Below are 21,382 nucleotides of genomic sequence, written 5' to 3' on the forward strand. Positions count from 1 at the left end.
ATCAGTAAGGGCCCTGCGATGAGCTGGCGTCTCATCCAGGGAGTACCCTGGCCTTCGCCCATAGAGCCACTGGATTTGGCCCCAGTATTCCCGCTCCACCTTGAAAAGGGTGGTATAAAAGCGGTAACATCACCCGCAACCCGCATGGATAAAGCGGAAGAAAAAGAAGAAAAAAAAAGGTTTAATAGCCAATTGGAACATCCAATATCATTAACAGCCAGTGTTAGTCTCATCCAGATTTTTTCTTCTCCTGCTCTTTTTCTTTTTTCTTTTTTTTTTGATAACCAGAGGTGCAAACGTCTGATAGGTGGAATGTGTGATCAGCGCCTGCTGTTTAATGTATGTTCCGTCTCCTCCCGAGCAAGAAAACACACTTTAGCATATCTCACTTTTTAGAAGTGTTTTGTTCCGTTTCAGCTTTTTGCTAAACGAACTTCAGGAAATCGTCCTCCGCATCACTTCCACGCCTTCATCTCCTGCTTGTTCTCTTATCGACTTTTAAAAAAAAAACCATCTCTCCTGACCTTGTTTTTTGTGTGTGTCATTATTAGCACTTTACTATATAAATGATTATTTCTGTGTGTGCAGATGGTTATTTTTGGATACTGAGGGGGCACTGTGTGTGTGTGTGTGTGTGTGTGTGTGTGTGTGCGTGTCTGACACTTCTTACTAAAGGCTGCTCGTCACGTCAGCGACGCAGGAGTTGAAATATATCACACCCGAATTGTTGTAAAGTCATAAAAGTAAGAGCAACATCTGAATGTCTAAAATGGAAATTCAGGACTGAGGAAACAGCAGAACTGGAGCACAGTTGCGTTTGATTTTTTTTTTTTTAAAGGAGCAGTGCAGAAAATGATCCTCTGTATCTCTGTCATCTCGTGCGTCTTCTGCAACTTTTTATTTATTTACTGCGACATTCGCCGGCTCACGCTGGATGCGATGGGAGCCACCACCGGTGACATTTCAGCCTTAAGAATCGCTAACACATAAACACAGAATTGAAATAGAAAGACTTTTTTTTTTTCTTCTTCTTCTTCTTCTTTTTCCCCTCTGTGACTTGATGAAGATTATTTCTGACAGCCGCAAATAACATTGAAAATATAGATGGACGTTATTCAGTCGTTAACCACATTCGGGTTCATGCATGGACATGGACGAGATTCCAACAACAATATCGGAGAGGTACATTCTCTCCAACAGTCACACTGCAGAAAACAACACCACTCAAAATATGTTTGCTTTTTCCATTACGCCCTCTAATGCATACTGACAGATTCGTCGTATCTGCATTGACATTTACGTGTTTGCGATGATTACCAGAGACTGATTGGAAAAGACAGAAAGCATGATTGAGACGGAAATACACTATCGACATAAACAACTAAATTAGCCGGAGAAAACATTAATAAAATTGTTTTCTGGTCTTTGTTCGGAATCCGCGATATTTACATAAATACAATCAGCATATTTTCACGGTTGGCTCGAGAATTTCCTTTTCGATGTAAGCAGCTATGCATATAATATGAGTATTGCAAGCCTATAAATGCTTCCCTAAACGCTCCCGTGATGACCTCGGGGTTGGTCTGTTCGTTGGAGCAATATCAGTCTCGCGGACAAGTGTATGTTAGCTGTAATAATGCCTGTCAACGTCTCAAGTTTCAAGTGTCCCCACTCCGTTTTCATTCGAACAATCTGACTCAGGACCAGAAGCTCGTCTCTGCGTCTCTTTTTTTTCTTTTTTTTTTTTGGTGCCCCCCCCTCGCCCGGCCACGTGATCACCCGGTGGGGAGGTAGGGGGTGTCGCTGTGGTAGTTGTAATCTGGACACACCTTCTGCACCAGCTTGTAGTCGGTGCTGTAGAAGGTGATGAAGATGCAGATGACTTTGAAGGGCTTGGAGCACAGCCAGGACACGTGGCTCTGGGTCTGCTCCTGCGGGCAGCTCTGCGACGGGTCGTGGGCACACAGTGAGTTCCGGGTGCCCTTCTCCACCTTCTCGTACTCCACCCTGCAGTTGAACAGCTTGGTGTCCTTGGTCTCCAGAGCCGTCTGCTGCTGCTGCTGCTGCTGGTGATGGTGGTGGAACTGCTGGTGCGGCTGGTGGACCTGGAACTCCACAGCTTTGGTGGGAGGAACGAGTCCCACGGAGACGTTGCCCTGACCGGTCGAGTTGTGGCGGAAGTAGACGCTGAACGTCCCGTTGCCGTGGTCCACGATTTTACCAGTGATGAGAAGGTTGAGCTTCACCGTCTTGATGTTGGAATGGAAGTCGCCCCAGCCGAACATCTTCTTGAACTTGCCGGTCTTGACGATGGGCCTCCGTTTCGTTCTGGACCGAGGATCGCGGTGGTTTGAGGCGTTGTAAAGCCAGCTCCACTGCTCCCGTTTGGAGAACGAGTCTGCGTCGTCGTAGTTCAGATCCAGAGAGGTGAAGTTCTCTTTGTCGTAGAGGGTCTGGGACAGCAGGCGGCTGATGGACAGGGCCCGGCTGCTGTCAGTCCAGTAGGTCTTCACTTTGGGTTTGGAGCTCTCTCTCAAGTTCGAGTTTCCTGAAGACGGTGAATCAGCACAGGAAACCTGGAAGAACAAACGAACAAACAGGAAAATCACCAACACTGAAACATTCGAAGCATCCACAGAGCTCAAACCTTTCACCAAGAGTTCTTTAAAAAAAGTTATACACATTTTATCTGCTTCTGCTTTCAGCTTAAAAAAAAAACATGTGCTGACAGACGAGGCATACACAGATCCTGTCAGGGAACGTTAGATCATCGTGTAAAGACGAATGAGTACAACTTCAGCTGAGTCAAACCGCTGAATTAATGCGTCCTCCCAGGAAAACCACATTTAAGCAAATGCCCTCATGCAGCATCTGTTTATGTTCCAGTGACGAAGCGGCTGAATTCATGTTGACTCGTGTCTGTCAGGAGTGAAACAGTAAAACAGTCTGCAGGTGCTTCTTTTAACTCTGAACAAAATGTCTCCTAACCTGAATGAAGTCGTAGTTTTGACTCAAATTGTTTTCCGACCAAACCAAAGTCGGTTTTGTGTCTAAACTGTGGAAAGACAGATTATCGTCCTGGCTGCTCGTCAGGGCAGAGAATCAGCATTTTTCTGATGGTCTGTCTGGGTGTTTTTGGGTTCAAATGCTGTGAAATAAATTAATTTAAAAGTGCAATACTTTAGTTCTGATGCAACATCACTTATCTGTCGGTAGTAACGGCAAATCAACACTGAATAATCTGAATCTGCAGAGTAACCAGTAACTAAAGTCCTCAAATGTCAAAGAACAGACAGAAAATGGACAAATCTAAATTGTGGGACAGAACTTGAGTAAGTTTCATTTAGTTACATTTCATCCCCTTATTCTTAATATTAACAACAAGATTAGAATTTTCAATGCAAATGTCAAATCAGTAATTGGTGTTATTAATAATCAGTGTCTGTATCCACTCTGAACCATTCCTGGCTCAACACAACCAAATCTTTACCAAAGCATCACCAGATTATAAAAATAAAGCCATTAGTTGTTGCTGACACAAAGTTCTGCAGAAAACAGGATGAGATTTATTTATTTTTTTGAACCAATTTAAGAGCCTAATTAGGTGATAATCATCAAGTTGTATAAATAATGATGAAAGAACATTCAAACGTCTAAATGTTGGAAAAAGCTTAAAGGATCTTCTGTCAAAAGTATTTTCCGTAATTCTAACAAATTTAGAATCTCTCAACATCCTTCGCTACATAAGAAGGTTGTGCTTCAGCCTTCGTGGAGCTGAACAGTTTCTCATGGAATTACATGAATTTCACAATGTGCACATTTACACCCATCGGCCAATATCGAGCCACGCTTAGCGACGAGGAAAGTAAACGTGTGGCTTTCAGCTGGTGGATGAAGCTTTTCGTGCTTTTGGTTTTAGAGGCGCGTCTTGTTGCAGTCGACCAATTTCGTGTTCTGTTCGGATCTCGTTTATTTCCCGGAACCACAATCTTTCTCTCGAGCCTCAACGTTGCTGTGGAATGCGGCGCAGAGATACCTAAGAAACTAGAGAATAAAAATACGTCACTGAGGAGAACGCCTGCCGTCAGCTTCGGGTAGTAACGCTAAACCTGTTGACGCGCTCGTGGGGATACCCTGCTAATTAACAAACACGACCTGAACCAGTCATCTCTGCAGCAGTAAGAAAACACCAACATGTGCAGGAGCGTGTCGGCGGTCACGGTGTTAACGCTGTGACCGACCCTTACAGCGTCGTGAAGCGTGTTGTGGCGTTAATCAAGATTAAGGATATCGAGACGAATGAAGCGGTGCAGACGTGATGCAACAGCAGACTATTACCTGCTGAATGCGGCCTGAACGGATGATTGATGATTCATTCGGCGTCCCCCCTCTAACAATCACACAGATGAGAGAGCGAAGATTCCCCCCCCGTGCGCCCCACAGCGGCCCCCTGACAGCGACGTCCAAACCCCGGCTGAGGAACGTGACAGCAGATCTATCTGGTCGAAGCGTTTACATTTTGTACCTTCGCCCCTCGATCGATACTCTGAAAATAAGGTCCTCTCTCATTCAGAAAAGTTCACTGAATGACATTGTCGTACTGTAGACCAGAGAGAGTGTGTGTGTGTGTGTGTGTGTGTGTGTGTGTGTGTAGCTCTCGGTGAGTAAACTGTTGCAGGAGTTGTGATCTTCCTCCGAAGCACGCGTTTCATTTTATGAACTTGGCTTCGGAGCGGAGGAGTTTGAAAAGATGGCCTCCAGTTGTTTTGAAGAGGCCTCGATGATGGACGACCTGATGCGGCTGAACCGTCAGTGGCGGTGTGGAGACTTTGGCTTCAGAAGCTGTTATATCTCTGCCGCTCTCTGAACAGAGGAGCGTAGCCTGAGCGTTTAATGCGACATGATACGCACAGTCAAATCAAAGCCTTTTCGAAAAACGCAGTAAACGTTCGGACGCCGCCGAAAAACCGCCGCAGACGAGGAGAAGAAAGGGAAGCTGCGGGACCTTCTGAGCGGGACGTTTGTATCGACGCGCCGAAGAGAAATATGAATTTCAGCAGTTTCCGCGCGCAGTGGGGCAGTTAAACCGTATTAATGAACACCTCCTTTTGTCTTCCATTGCTGGAAACAAAAGTCTGTCATGTTGCCTCACTGGTGATGTATTGTAAAAAAGATAAAGTGAGTGTGAGGGAGAGGGAGGCTTCCTGTTCAGGATTTATTAGCGCCATTATCGTCAAACATAAAGCTCCTTAGGATGTAAAAGTAGCGGTGAAACAGTGTCTTATAGACCGCCAGCCAAGCAGCCGTAAAGTTGATTATGGCATTTAGCTCAGTCTTTAAACTTGCAATAGATGATTTTTTTTGCTTTAGTGAATACAGATGAAACAGTACACAGCTGTAAAGATATGAAACCATCCACATAAAGATTGGCTCCCTGTAAACCTCCGTTTCATTATGCTTTTCGGTCTGGATTTCTCTCTGAGACGCAAAAGGTCGAATCAGGCGCTCGAGGCGTCGTTTTCCCCCGCCGCTGTCCCCAGGTAACGCTGTAACGACTGTGGAAACTCCACACTGCGAAAGAAAAAGAAGCCCGCTGATGGAGGAGGTGAAGAAGGTGAAGAGGACGGGGATTCACCTGATGGAGAGCACGGGTGTCGAAGTCTGCTGTGGTTTGTTTTTCCTTCTCTGACCGGGTGAAAATGGGGCGTGGTCAAAGCTAAAGTCATTTTTCATCATGAATCAGCTGTCTGCCATTATGGGAAAAAAGGGGGTTTGTATCTTTAATTTCTCTCATCATCTTTTTTTTTTTAATTCTCCAGCATCATGACGTCGCCCTCGCAGTAGCTGTTCATTCATTTCATTAACAGTCAAAAGAAATAACATCCACGATTCACGCGGGATAGAAAAAACACAGATCCGGCTGCGTGATGACATCACAACGATCAGAATTTAAGTATCTGGTTCAGTCTGATTTTTTGGGACGATCAGGACACGAATCAGGATTTGGATTTAGTACTTCTGCACATTTTCAGCCCGTCTGTTCAGCCTGGTGCTTTGTCTTCCCACTCGGACTTGAGACAGTACAAAACCAGCATTCTTTGTACTAGAGGTGCGAAACCTGCCTGCTCATTAACACAAACAAGTATTTTATTTTATTTGTTTTGTGCTCCGGACAACAGGCATAGCCAACCATGTCTTTAAGTAACTCTGCTGTCGGAACTATCAGAAAAACATTTATCCGACTCTTGTTGGCGTCCATGTTGCTCACACTTTACAACTGATTTAAAACTTTAAAGCAACATTATGTAGACATCGGCATTTTGTGCGATTTGGCGCCTCCCCCAGTTTCAGATCCGATAGATGTTTTGCCTGAGGCTGTTATTACTGTAGCTGTGACCTTCAAATGTTGCTGTTTTGGATGCTGAGTGTCTTTAATGTCTATGTCTACCTTGTGTTTGTGTGTATGTATGAATATGCTGCTTCCTGTCTTGGCCAGGACACTCTTGTAAAAGAGATTTTTAATCTCAATGAGTCTTTTTTCCTGGTTAAATAAAGGTTGAATAAAAAAATAAAAAAATCCCAGGTCTGTGACAGCTTGTCAGGCGTAACGAGGTTTGGGAGCGTTACTTATAAAAATGTCTGACACATTACTAACTACCTGTTAAAAAACTGCAGTCAGTAACGTAATCCAAGTATCATGATATCAAAGTAACGTAACCTTTGGTTTACGTCAATTCCAAACACATGCCGATAAAGAAAAGAGAAAAGAAATATCAATAAAACGACTTTCATTTAGTCTTGATGACGGAGTGAGGCTCCACACTGGTGTCGTGTTAGACTGGTGAAGTGGCTGCAGACTAACATATCAGTTAAATGTATTTATTTTTTTTGTGAACAACTTTTTATTGCTTTAAAATATAAACATGTATAGCAGTCCGGAAACAGTACAGGTACACTGCAATCATGTGGGGAGAAAAAAAAAAAGGGGGAAAAAGTCTGGCGGCGAACCCCCCCCCCCCCCAAAAAAAAACACAAAAACCCCTGGATCTCCATTTCACTTAAGCAGGACATGAGACATCGCAATTTAACAACAAAATAAGTTAATAAAAAAGGATATTACAGCAATTCCTTGATCTTTTCTGCCATTGTTTGTCATGCTAGGATAGTATCAGCTCCAGCACTGTGCATTCTTGCCACTGACAACTCCATATTTATTATGTCAATAAATGTATTTAACCATTGGGGCTTAGAAACTACATGCGGAGGTTTCCAGCGTAAGTCAAGTCTTTTTGGCAGCAGTGATGCCTGTTAGAAGGACACGTGTTTTCCAACAAGTTAGCTTCAGTGGGGTGGTATCATTCAAGAGTAGCACAGTGGGAGAACAAGGTATAATGACTTCCAGTACATTTGATAGAGTAGTACAGATCTCACCCCAAAAAAGCCTCATGTCTTTGCACTCCCAGTACATATGCAGTTAAATGTATTTATTTCATTTAGTAATCCCCTTTTTCTCCCCTGTATCTAATTACATCTTTTTACCTGAATACACTTACCTTTCTTTTGTATCCTAATCACATAATCCTCCCTGATCCCGGTGCTACACTGTAACTACACTCACCACTCATACGTCACAAACAATGTTACATGTTGAAAAGTAATGCTGAAGTAAACATGATCCCTGAAACTCTCACTGAAGTTACACAGAGCAGAAACAAGTGACAGAGACACGATCCCCCTGTTACAAGACACTGAACCATCAACGCGACTTTTAAACTGTTGTTTTAAGTAAAAAAAAATGTACGTAACATTCCTTTAACATGAACTCCTGAACTTGTGTCGGATGTAAATGAGCAGGATTCTGTTAAATCCCTTTTCCGGTTTAAGCGTGAATTCAATTTTCACACGTTCATTAAAATCATACGCAAACAAATTGTCTTCAGAACGACCTTTGACCCGCGACTCAAACTGTAAAAGCTCTGATCATTTTCACGACTCTTTCTATTCTCGAGGTTGTGAAAAAAAGGGGCTTTAGTCTCTAATGATCAAATGAAATCTCATTCTCGCAGCGCAGTAATTACTGACGCTGCTCAGTAACTGGGTTTCAGTCTCAATGGAGTCACGAAAACCAGATCAAGGGATATCAGGAAACTGCTCTGAGCTGGTTTAAGTGACTGTCAGGCTAATTAGTGACGGTGTGTGTGTGTGTGTGTGTGTGTGTGTTGATACGACGTTTTAAAGTGCAAACGGAAAGAATATCTTCTAAACAAAAGCAGATCTAAGCAGGTTTAGGACTCAGTTGGTTCAAGGTTTGCCAGGAATTTAGATTACCTACGTCAGTGTGTTCTGAGAGGCACCGTCATTTTCTGCAGCTTCACGTTATGAATAATTTTGTGCGACGACGTGTCGCTGGAATACTTATTCTTCTTCTCTTTTTTTTGCTTCACTTTTTTCCCCTCCGAGATTATCAAAATTACACAGCGCGCCTTAAAAGTGCGTGCCCAGTCACCGTCAGACCCGAGTCCTTGTTGTGGAGACTCGCCTTCTGTTGTCAGCGGCGTTTTGTACGGTCCCCAAACTGTGACACGCAATTAGCTTTCATCTAAAGCACCTGACAGTCTCCGGATTAGAGCACTCAGAGGCACATTCACAGAGACCCCACTTCACGGATTAGAGCCCAACCTGTAATCCAGCCCGGGGAGATTAGGCAGATCAGAGGCAGTCCTGACTAAAGCAACGTTTATATCCAGAACACCCCGACTGACTGCACCAACACTCGGAGGGGCCAAGATTTACCTCTCGCCAGCTTCAAAAAAACATGCAAGCGAGGCACAAAGGGAGTGTGTGTGTGTGTGTGTGATGGATACGTGAATGTGTCTGAAAGAGATACTGCGGAGAGAAAAGAGGGACGGTGCTGCTGGATAAAGGACAGGAGAATAACAAACATGGCAGCTAAAGGTCAGCAGTCACACTTTGATAACTTTGGGTTTAACCCGTATTGGGTTGTCAGAATCGGGTTTCATTAAATACAAAATACAGGACGAACTTTATCAACCTCGGTCCAAAGTGTGACGTGCTTTTCCCCTTTAATTTGATTTATTTAATCAGGACAAATATTTCAGGGTCTTACAAAGTATGAGAAGTTAATAAATCAATTTAGTGGAAATTAAGGCCCTTTTTCAAGGTTTTACATTTTATAGCTTGTTTTCAATTTGTATATTTATCCACATAGGTAAAGTTTGCCTTATTTTCATCACATGGTTTTAATTAAATACATATTTGAGGCTCTTGGAGGTAAAACTCTGAAATATTTCACCCAAAAAAATGAAGATTAGACTGAAAGTTTGTTAAATAATCAAATTTATCTAGCAGAACTTTTTCTCTTATTAATAATCTCAGCACCCCTCAGATTTATCTCGTGAACCTTCGGAGGGAACCACTGCAGGAAACCACCTGATAGTTCATATAATTGATGCAATATTAATAATCTAAAGATAAATATTCTAATAATAAATCAATCACAGGGTGAATGTTACACACAGCGAGTTTTACTTTTACTTTTAGCTGACAATACTTTACTTTTACTGAAGTAGGATTTTGAACCTGTTGAGTATTTTCACATTGTTGTGTCTCTACTTTGACTTGAGTTAAATATTTAAATACTTCTTCCACCACTGAGTCCTTGTGAGGGAGTTCCTACGTGGCCTGAACCTCCTGAAGCTCACCACAGTTTAAGATATTTCATTTTTAGTTTCGTCAGTTGTTCTGTTTATTGGTCAGATCCTGGTTTCTTCTTTCTGACAGACCTGACACTGGGTTAGTCACTCAGTTCATTCTCTTGTGCTTTAATGATATTCAATTAATTGTATTGATAAGGAGTTATCACTGACTAAGACTGCTTAGTTACAATCAATATATCGTTAATGTAAGTTAATGTGTGTAGCTGATGTAACCAGTTGGAGTTAAAAGCGGCGATGACGTCTTAAAATGTAAGAAAAGGTTCTTAAAAGGTCTTAAACGCATCGTCTGGATTCCTGCACATACTGATTTTATAAATTCATTTTGTTTTCAGTTGGTGTTTTTGTTCCCCGTCATGTTTTGGTAAAGAGACTCAGACTTTCTGTGAGGTTTGTCACATGTTTCTGTCTAAACTTCACGGTTTATTTAAGTATTTTTAGTGACCATAAAAGATAAAACTATTCAGTATTTCACAAGTAAAAAGCAACAAAATCTGTCTGATCTCATGCGTGTCTCCAGTTCTGCCTTCACTGACTGTACTAGTGATTTTACATGTTTTGGCTCATTTACTACAAAGAATGTAAAATCTGTGAGGTGCAAACGAAAACGTATTCTAACAGAACAAAGTTTTGATCTTGAGATCTTTGTCGAGTGTCGTAGCTGAAACAATTAGTCAGTTTATTGAAATTAACTTCAAAGTGCGCTTTTCTTTGTCCTGTGGGAAAATAACTGAGCTGTCTTTGTCAGACAAAACAAAATAACTGAAAGACTTAAGCTGCAGGAAATCATAACGACCTTTATTCACTGTTTTCTGCCTTTTTGAAGTCCAAACAGTTGATCTATAATTTGAGAAAATAATCTTCGGAGTAATCTATAATTTAAAAACAATGTTATTTGGTTCGGGCCCCACACAGACATAAACACGCCCATTACTGAGGTGGATGTGATCTGCATGGTGATCAGTCAGTCAGTCGTCACTCAGAGCCCTCGCAGTCTGATGCTCCACGAGGCGATGAGATGTTGGAAATATTTACAATAAAAACATAGAAAATATTAAAATATATATATAATCAAGACAGAAAACATGTCTCAGTAATAAAAACATTTTAAAATGTAGGAAAAAAAATAACACAAATCTTCCAAATCACAAATATTCTTTAACTTCACCCCCGAAGAAACCGTTTATATTTCCATAATTGATTTATTTTCTGTTTTTTTCTGATCGTCGATGTCAACAAATCCCATAAAGCGATCAAATCAACAGAGTTTATTCTCCCAACTATCGCCTACGTATCGCAGCCTGCTCCTCGCAGCTCTGTTGTTGTTTCCACACACATTTTAGTTTCCTGCCGCTGTAAAACCCTCACGAGAGCATCCAGCGCGTTTTAATCTGCCACCAGAAATAGTCGCATCAAATGCGCTCTTCCCTCCTGTTTGAGTGACGTTTACTGAAAAAAACCACAGCACCCGGCTCTGGTAGGGAAATTACTGAGTTCTTTTTTAAATGAAAGTATAAGAGTGACCCACTTTTAAAGATTCAGCGCGAAACCGACTGGCCCGAGGCTGAGGGCCACAGACAGAGCCGGGGAGTCTGGTAGCGAGACTAACGCGTTGAGGGTTTTTTTTTTTCCCGTCTTTTTCGAGGGATTTGTAGACAATAACAAAAATGTATAATTCCATCAGTCTTATCCTTAAAATGTGCTTGAGCAAGTTTCAAGAGTGTGAACTGATTAAGTGAAGATCTGAAACTGTGTAACTTGAAATGGAAAATGTAAAGTTTACACGATTTGTGCAGTAGATAAGTGGAATGGGCTCAAATGTGCAAAGACACGGGTGTAGTTTTGCAGACGAGCTGATCCGGATGTTATTTTGCTAGTTGAGGTTTCAGGATTTAATCTTTTGTGTTCGGTTAAGATATAAAGGGGCAGTGAATACAGCTTTTTCTCAATCAGCTTCAAGCTATAAGCCAAGGACACACTATTGTCTTCCAGTTTGGTTTATTTCACATGAGGGATTATTTGTATTTCTTTGAGCTCGGGCGGGGCTCCGTTGGAAAACAGTGACGTGTTCCTGTGCACCAATCAGAATTCAGCACTGTTAGCGGATCAAACCTCGCCCACGTTGTCCTGATGGAGCCGAGCTTCGAGTTAAACCAGCAGCTGACGATGTTTTGTCTGAACGCAAACTTCGATTGTTGCACATTGTATTTGCATATGAAATATGAGATTTGAAGCCACGTTTCCGGCGGCTTTAGAGATAAAACATAAAAATAAAAGATCAGTTCAGTGTAGCCTGTCCATGCAGACTAAAGAGAGGTACAAATCAAAGCAGCAGAAGCGGAGACGTACAGGTTTTTTTGTCCGTGGTATCAGTCTAGCTGCTACATTTCAGTGAGGAATAGTCGTTCCTGCACACATTTTTTTTTTTTACCTGCATTGATTTATTTTTAAAAAGGTCGACGTTTCAGTCACCAAGACCGAGTGTCTTGTGCAGGACGTTTGCAGGAATGGCTATTTTTCTTTGGGATTAAGTTTTATGGGCTGCTGTTTGACTCATTTTGCTCCTACATTTCCCATAATTCAAAATAGGCTTAATCTTTAGACCTCACCCGCTTTCAGTCACCACTTGTACAGTTTGTAACGCGGGTGGAGGTGTGCCCCTTTCATCCAAGAAAATACAGAAGCTGACAGAAGATCGTGTCCGTCAAAGCCTCGTACAAATGTGATACCATAGAAAATATAATTTGTAATATATATTGAATATTGTGTTTTCATTCAAAGATATTCAGACGTATCTCACGATCATGTTTGGAGGCTTTCTCTTCGTGTCTCAGAGTTGATTTTTTTCAACTTTTTCGACCTGCAGTTTGTCGCGCCGCCGTCTCCCGCCCACCAAACCCCATTTAACCGCGTGTTAATCTTATTCCCAGGTTGGATGTATGAGGCAGAATTCCGCTACAAGATAACACAAACAGCATCGGTATGCAGAAAGTCCTTTAGGAAACGACTCTCAGATTGCCAGATGCAGCATATAGGCAGGCTGTTGGACAAACCTAAATGCTATCTACTCTTGGCGAGGCTGTGATAAGGCGCAGGCGTCCGCTCTTTGAAACAGGAAGATAAACAACCTCGGCTTCCCTCGGGAGCTCGCAGGATATTCTATGGGCTGGACCCCCCAACAAATTCCACCTTTAATAGAACCACCGGAGGAGCCAGATGACTCGGCGGTGGGCTGTACACAAAACCTTTGCGAGAAAGAATGAAAGTGTGTGTCACTTTTTATTTACCTGAATGCTGCGGCTGCTGTGCGGGGAGGATTTGTGAGTGCGACAGTTCTAGTTTAACAGAGTCCGAGCGGAGCGGCACCGGGCTGATAGCAGATTCCAGCTGCCACTTTGCAATCTTGATTGGATGCTGCGCGTTCAGAGTTCAGCTGCAAACATTCAGACATTAATGGAGGTGTTGGCCTTGAACGTTTGTTTTTTTTTTTTTTTTGTGTTGCATAAAGACCAAACTGCAGAAGTTTCTGCGGATTTATTTACTTTTTTTAAAATTTGAGGTATTAAAGTGATGCTCTTATCCACAGAGGCTTAAAGCGGGAGGAGCTATTTGGGGTTAGAGTTTGGCTCAAGGACATGTGGCTGGTTTGGGATCAAACCTGTGTGACCTTTCGGGTATGAGATCCAAAGTCTGGCTCCACCACTCCCAGCAGAAGCTTATTTTTAATCTAATTTATGACTTTCAAATGCCATGAATCACTCCCAACAAGAAGGGGGGGGGGGGAAAACTAAATATCTCGGTGTATTAAACATCCGCTCTGCTTCTCTGCGTTTGATAGGAATATACCTCTAGACAGGAAGCTTGTTTGAGAGTCTTCAGTGTGTGGACGCTGTCCGTTAAAGAGTATTTTCCAACCGGGCACTTGGGATATGATAGTCGTCATAGTCATTTACACTGAATTTAAGTTGTCTCGCCTTGTGAGGTTCCCCCCGTCGCTGAGCTGATGGATCAACTAAGGGCATTTGACGCCCACTAAGAGTTTAGGTCTATATTCTCCCAGTGATATCAAAGTGTTACCTGAGGGGGGTCAGAGATGATGACAAATCACAAAGTGTGTCAAGACATCACAGGCAGCTGTGGATGGAGCCGAGTCCTATCGCTGCAGCACCGCTTTGAGAGTCCAGGGCACAATTATTACCATGACTTCTGAGGAGGATAAATACTGTACGCGGACAGACTGCGGGATATTAGAGCGGGGCAGTTTGAAGACGAGGAACGAGGAGGAGGAGGGGGAGGATGGGGGGGAGGAAGAAGGCAAAAAAAAAAAAAAAAACCTAGCCACCAGTTTTTCAACTTACCCAGAGGAAAAATGCATAATCATATTATTTCACACACGACTTGGTTCAAAGGCGGCCAAAATAAGTTTGTGAGGTTCCCATGGGTCTGTCAATCTGTTGAAGGAGCTGCAGGCGAAGGCTTAGGATGCACCGAGTACGAAACAATTATGATCATCCCATTAAAGCATAGCGAAGCAATTTGGCAGCCCAGTCTGGGAAAAAAAAAAAACACACACACTCCCATCAAGTGATGCTACGAGATCAGCTCGCACAACCGTGATGCTATTGTACATTAAAGTCGCACGTTAAATTATTAATGTTTGTCTTTATGTTGTGACAACAGAGGGAATCCATGTTAGTTAATGTTATTGCTTCTGAAAGCTGAGAATCCTTGTGTTCCTTCGATGCAGGAAGGGCTTCGTGAAGTAAAAGGGAAAAAAAAAAGAAGAAGAAGAAGAAGGGGAGGGGGTGAAATGATTAGTGCGCTTAGTCAGCTGTGAAATTGAGTTTATGGTTTTCAAGACGGTGAATTCAATTCGATAATGGGTATTAAGTTGTAGAGAATAATTAATAGTAATTGACTTCTTTCCATCACTATGCAAATTAAACACAGATAACACCACGGGAGCTTTTTAAGGCCAGTCAAGTTTGTGGGGATTAAGTTTATGGAATTTTTGTTGGAGAGAGGAGTGGCTCCTGTTCTGCTTTGATTGCTTTGTTGACAGATTTATCAGCGGGTGAGGGGTTACTGTCTCTGCGAGGATTAAAGGAATTGGGTTGTCACAAACTGTCAAGGCATTGAGTTAGGAGCATTCTGGTGTGTTTGTCATAATGGGCTCAGGCTGTTCTCCGCCGCACTGTCAAATACATCCTTACTGAGCTGCATCTGTAAATGGGAGAGAGGAGGGGAAAATGCAAAAAAATGTGGATTGAATGGATAGTGCTGAGGGAGAAATATCCAGCGGGACCGGGTGCGGGTGGATTTGTCAAGGTGCAGATTTGGATTTCGGGGAAGCTTGTTGTTCACACTGACATCCGTTAATTCGTGGAAATATAAATGAGTCGATTCAGGGAGCGGTTACAAATCTGGTTTGTGATGGTGCGATTTATCACGACAGGAGTCAAATTGAAGGAAAACATCCCTTTAACTCCACTATAACAGGTGTACAAATGAATCTGCACAGGAGAGAAATCAACAAAATGATTTTTTTTTTTTTTTTCCCCCAAATTGTCACATTATCAGACTGCAACCGAAATTAATCTTGCAGCGATAAAGTCTCACAAAAATCAGGCGCAGAGCTCCACCTGAAACTCACTCGTCAAATCATCCCGTTTGCAAACATTCCTCGATGTTCCTGCTAGCAGACGAGCACAAACATAAATCACAGAAATTGCAGGAGGATGAATAAAAAGGTGAAACGACGTTTAACTCACCAGAGAGATGACTGACAGCAGCAGCAGCAGCAGCAGCGTTGGAGCGGCGGCCCACAGACATGTGGTCTTCATGCCTCGTTGTGGAGCGTCTCCCCTCATGTCAAACTGTCCTTGATCTTCTCAGCCACAAAAAAGAAACCTCCTTCTGACTGAGCCGGTATCAGCTGCCGAACTTGAGGAGAAATATGGAGTGAGGAAGGCGGTCCTGAGGCGGGAGAGCAGAGATGAATCTTCTCAGGCTCATTCAGGAGGGTCAGGTGTCGGCTGGTAAAACGTGTTTACGGAGGAGGAGGAGGAGGAGGAGGAGGATGGGGGGGATTTTAGATGCGAGGACTGGAGGAGACGCGAGGTGTTTGTACATCTGAGTGTCAGTGTGGAGGGATGTTTTATATAGCGCGCTCTGAGGTTCAGAGAGAGAGAGAGAGAGAGAGAGAGGGGGGAGGGATGGAGAGACAAAGTGAGTGAGTGAGGAAGGGGGGAGGGAGACGGTGGGGAGCAGAGAAGGAGGTTCACATTATAGACTTTTGAGAAGGAACTTTTCTTTTAACGTCGTCTGGGGCTGACATCTAGTGGCCGCTTTCATCGTCTACATCAGCGTCACATGAAGCTGCAGAAACTGTACAGCTGTAGAAACACTAAATATTTAATCCTTTTGAAGTCTATGTGTAGTTTATGACCTCAATTCAAAGTAAACCTATTACAGCATTTACTACCGTGGAAGTAGGTATGAAGGATTTGGGGGGATCTATTGGCATGGATGTAATTAAATGTTCATAATTAGGTTTTAAATACATTTTAATCACCTGAAAATAAAAAAAAAAAATGAAATGTAGTCTTTTATACACAGTAGCCCAGAACAGACAGACCAAACTCTGGCTAGAGAGAACGCCTTGTTGCATTTATTACATTTTTAGTGGCCATAGTTTGGGAGGGCAAGGCGAGGGATATTCGGTTGGTTGCAATACGGCTAGATGCCACGAAATCGGACACACTTGACCTTCAAGGTTTGAACGCCAAATAACAAAGGTAATATATGTGACTCTTTGTAAAATCAAATCAAAATCCAACACCTGTTACAGTGTTTTTGTCACACCAACAAAAAGATTAAACTCTCTAATAAGATAATTTAATACCTTAAAGGAGAACAGTTACTCTTGTTTGGAAAAAAAACTTTTGCCAGGATAATCTTTTGTAAAAATATAAAAGAAAACAACAAACAAATGAAAATATTTTCATGTGAAACAGGAGAAAAAAAGTGATGTGTGAAACCAAGTAAAAAAAAAACAAGCCACACTTTTTTCTTGTGCTCTCCTGATTTTCTCTTTCACATGTTCTCGGGGATGGAATACAAAATGAATTTAGAAAGAAAAGAAAAATTATGCCGGCAAAATGTTTCATAGTCATAAACACAATTTAGATCTGAGTGCATTTGTGATCAAACTGTTTTTATAGTATGTGAACAAACAAACGAAGAAGGAGGCCAACGTTCTATCCTTTAAAGGGATATTCCGGTGTAAGTTTAATCCATGGTCTAACACACCGTGAAACTGTGTTAGACTCCCTCTTGAGAGATCAAGTTAGCAGACCGCTATTTTACGGAGTTTTATCAACCTCAGAAACGACCGCACGACAACAATACACTGCAGTAAATGGATCCAAATATAAACCGCCACCAAAAAGCCACAAATAATGCTCAGAACAGCACCAAACTTCAGCAACAGTACAAATAGGGTCTCAGCACATAGTCCGGGGCATCTAACCTCCGCTAGCTTAGCTGGATTTCTACTGAAAAGCTGACTAAATTTACCACTCTTCTGCAGCAGCTTCCTGTTGACGGGAAGTCCCGACGAGTCGATTACCGAGTGCAGTAGAGTTCCGCGGCTCATGGATGAAAATGTATGATTATGACTCCATGGAAAAGCAATCAAAGTTCATATGTGTCTTACCTGCCAGTTTATAACAGTTATTATCAAGAGCGGACAGGGAAAAGAACGGAATTGAGCATTTCTAACCGCACTCGGTAATCATCGCGTTGGGACTTCCCCGACCCGGAAGCTGATGGAGGAGAGTGGTAAATTTAGTCAGCTTTTCAGTAGAATCCAGCTAAGCTAGCGGAGGTTAGATGCCCCGGACTATGTGCTGAGACCCTATTTGTACTGTTGCTGAAGTTTGGTGCTGTTCTGAGCATTATTTGTGGCTTTTTGGTGGCGGTTTATATTTGGATCCATTTACTGCAGTGTATTGTTGTCGTGCGGTCGTTTCTGAGGTTGAGAAAACTCCGTAAATTAGCGGTCTGCTAACTTGATCTCTCGAGAGGGAGTCTAACACAGTTTCACGGTGATTTAGACCATGGATTAAACTTACACCGGAATATCCCTTTAAACGGTTCAAGCTTAAAAAATAAAAAACTGACTCCTACACTTCCCATAATGCAGCTATCTTGCATCTATAGCATCTTCTGTTAAACCCTCACTGCCAGCTAAAACATCATGTCCACAATTTGTAACTTACTGGTCAGATTTTTTAGTCTTCAAGCTCAAAATTGCCCCACTGATGCCATTTATGTAATTTTGTCCGATTTGAAAAAGCTCCTCTGGAGCCACAGAGAACATTATACACCTTCAATGGCTGAGAGGTACAAATCATGACTACTAAACTGACATTGCAAAAGAAAGGTGAGCAGTGTGCACATCAAACTCTAGCCGGGTACAGGTACAGGCAAAACACAGCAACAAAGGAAAAGGAGAGGCGAGCTTGGAAACGTCTGTGTGCTAAAAGCTTCTCTTTTCCCTTTGTTAATAAACTGACGCTGGCAGGTAAAATTGGCGGAGCGGCCCTTAAAAAGCCTTAATCATCCCATCACCTGCTCACAAACACCTTCAGGGCTGCAACTAATGATTATTTTCATTATTGATCAATCTGCTGGTTATTTTCACGATTAACTGATTAATCGTCTTGTCTATAAAATGTCAAAGAATCTTTGAAAAGTCTTAAAATTGCTTCTTTTGTTCAACTGTCCTTTCAAAACCCAAATACTCTTCATTTACTCTCATCAATGACACAAAAGCAAATCATCACATTAAAGAAGCTGGAAGCAGCAAATGTTTGACATTGGAGCTTGAAAAAACACTGAAACGAGTAATGATTGAAACTGCTGACAATAACAGTGTTTAAACTCAGAATTTTCAGTATAAGAGCAGATTGAGCAGCATTAAAACACTCTGGTGATTTCAGCCCATAGTTCATTTCATGATTACTCCACCTTTAAGGATCAGTCTTATCTTATACATTATTATTATTATTATTATTACCAACAAATCTCTTTAGAATGACCGATAATGAACTGACGGTACTGAGAAATATCTGTTTTCAAAACCTGATATAAACTGTATTTTATTTAGAGTTTCTAACTTGGATGGATCTGAGGTGAGATTTGACGTGTCAGGGCCAGAATTGTTCCTTCGGGAGGTGTTTATGAGCTTGTTTCGGGCCGTTTGGAGTCCACTGGTACCAATTTGTAGTGACACTTTTTCCGAAAGTTTCACATAGTTGGACCTCGGGTTGGAGCTGGGTCGGAGAGGCCTGCAGAGTGAATAACTGAGGCTTCGCTGTGAAGCTCCGGAAATGTTGCGGTTCACTTGACTGTCCATCGTCCGGGACACGAGTAGATAATGATGTTTTTTTTTATTTTTTGCATGAACTGTTCCTTTAATGCCAGGGGATCCTGAATTACAAAAACCGCTCAGTAACTTTCTTTGTGTTTACAACCGTGTCCTTATTTATTTTCAGTAATTCTTCCCATACATATAAACAACCTGTACAAAACGGCTGAGCCTTTTCCTCGTTTTTCTTTTTTCTTTCCTTTTTTTTTTTTTTCACAACATACAACTTGCATCATGAGAACAACAATCGGCAATATCACACACCCACTTTGCAATATTCAAACTAAACATTTTCTGTGCAATACAAAATAAATGTACACATACTTTTGATATTTTTTGTCTCCAAAAAAATAAAAAAATCGCTGTTATTTACAAATCCCACAACAAAAAAGGTAAACATTCTCCACACCAGTTTGTTTTAACGTCGAACTCAGCAGAAAGCGTCTTCTCTTATTATTAACATGTTGAATAATTTCTGTTTGTACAGATTGATTTTTTTTAAGTATATCTCACCTCATGTATGTGAAACAATAGAGCACCTAAGATACGGATTACTACATGAGGAAGTTTTAAAAACTCTTGACGTATACTTTGCTGAGAGACCTCGAGGAAACATAAATGCAGCCTTAATAATGTGTATAATGTACGGCCCATTCAAGTATTTAAACTGTTTACAGGACTGTTAGTATTTATTATTGTCAGTAAGGCAGAAATAACGTTTGCGCGACATGAATGGTTTTAAAATTATTGGTCTTTTCCTTTAATCACTGGGAAATGTCAGTTTTTTTTCTCAATGTACTACTTTAGGTTAAAAAAAAGTAAAGAATCTGAATTGCATCTGAATCTTTATGATTAAAAAGAACCTCAAAGCGGGCGATTCGTTAAAAGAAGTCGCCTCTTGATATCATTTAATTGCATCTGGGCAGAAATAAAGTGATAACACCAGACGAAATCTACAAACCACAAAAGGTACTTTTACTACAACCAAAAAAAAAAAAAAAAAAAGAACAAAAAAAAGAAATCAGATGTGAGAAATAAAATCTATACATATATTTACTTGAGAGTCACACCTGTTTTGTAGAATGTGACACATCGTAACATCTTTTCCTGTTGCCGTTGTTTTCCTTTTGAATGTTTTTCGCGGTACAGTAGCTGTTCCTCTGCTGTATGGTTGAGTCTGTGGAAGAGGCAGTGTTTTATGGCAATAGAAGGTAGAAGTCACATGTGCATATCATGCTGCACTAATATAGTGCAATGTAGAGCCTGAAATAAAAAGAAAGGGTGGAGGCAGGCAGGCAGTAGTTTCCATGAACCAACTGATTGCAGGCAACTCCTCCATCAGCATCGTACAGATCAGTTTATCCCACAAACACAGGCCTGTGTGCCTCTAAGAAGAAAAAAAAAAAAAAAAGAAGAGAAGAAATGCCTCCCTTTTGTTCAAGACTGTAAAAGAGATTTGAGTCAAAACCCAGTTGAGGATTGAGAAAAAGGAATCCAAACCTTTTTATGGAGATTTTCCTCTCCCTCCTCCTCCTCTTCCCTGCGGTGACTTTTGGCAACGTACGAACCGTCAGAGCATCCTAAGCCTCCAGCTACTCAGCATTTTTAGGGACAAGCAGAAAAGCGCGGGGGAAGAGTTGGAGCTTGTGCTGCCATGTTCAGAGACAGCAGGAGAGCTGGGTCTCTCTTCAGCACCCAGCTTTTTTTTTTTTTTTTCCACTCCTCTGACTGAAATTAGTCTTTTCTTTACAGAAGTGTGGACGTGTCGGAGGGGGGGGGGGGCAAAAAAGGCATTTCATTGAACACGGTGGAGGTCACGAAGGCTCTAGCAAAAGAAAATGCTTTAAGAAAACAAAAGGGGGGAGTGAATGGAGCTTTAGTTGAAATGGTAAAAGCCCACCAGTGTCTCCACTAAGAGGATTTTCTGTAATTTCTCCGCTCTGTGACGTGTCCATTCACGCTGCAAACATCCATGTCCCTCACTGTAATGGCTGTGATGAAGTGGGTCTCTATGACAGGTGAAGTGCTCGGTGAAGCGTCTCCTGGAGGACTACATGTCCGTGTCCCCGTCGTAGGCGAGAGTCAGAGGTTTTAGTCGGTTGTTTTGTTGCCTCTGTCTCTGAGGTCTCTTTGGCTTTTTGCTGTGAGGAAAGATTAAAACAGAGTCAGTGTGGCAACAACGGTTGCTACTGCAGCCGAAACTCTGTGTCGGGTA

The 21,382-nt window shown here is 41.9% G+C and overlaps 2 protein-coding genes across 2 annotated transcripts in view; both read right to left on the minus strand.

The window, feature by feature from the left end:
- Positions 1–823: 823 nt before the first annotated feature.
- LOC115567422 (neurexophilin-1) lies at positions 824–20,343 on the minus strand. Its single transcript, XM_030394015.1, has 3 exons — positions 20,238–20,343; positions 15,506–15,905; positions 824–2,576 (listed from the first exon to the last, which is right to left on the minus strand). Exons 2-3 carry the CDS (start codon positions 15,602–15,604, stop codon positions 1,776–1,778), a joined length of 900 nt encoding a protein of 299 aa, XP_030249875.1. The 5' UTR covers positions 15,605–15,905; positions 20,238–20,343; the 3' UTR covers positions 824–1,775.
- LOC115567777 (thrombospondin type-1 domain-containing protein 7A-like) overlaps positions 19,260–21,382 on the minus strand; it is a 95,253-nt gene continuing 93,130 nt past the window's right edge. Inside the window, exon 27 of the mRNA XM_030394624.1 lies at positions 19,260–21,308. Coding sequence (XP_030250484.1) covers positions 21,218–21,308 — 91 coding nt within the window. The 3' untranslated portion in view covers positions 19,260–21,217. The remainder of the gene's footprint in view (positions 21,309–21,382) is intronic.

Source organism: Sparus aurata, chromosome 17 (assembly GCF_900880675.1).
Source record: "Sparus aurata chromosome 17, fSpaAur1.1, whole genome shotgun sequence".
In the NCBI taxonomy this organism is placed as follows: domain Eukaryota; kingdom Metazoa; phylum Chordata; class Actinopteri; order Spariformes; family Sparidae; genus Sparus; species Sparus aurata.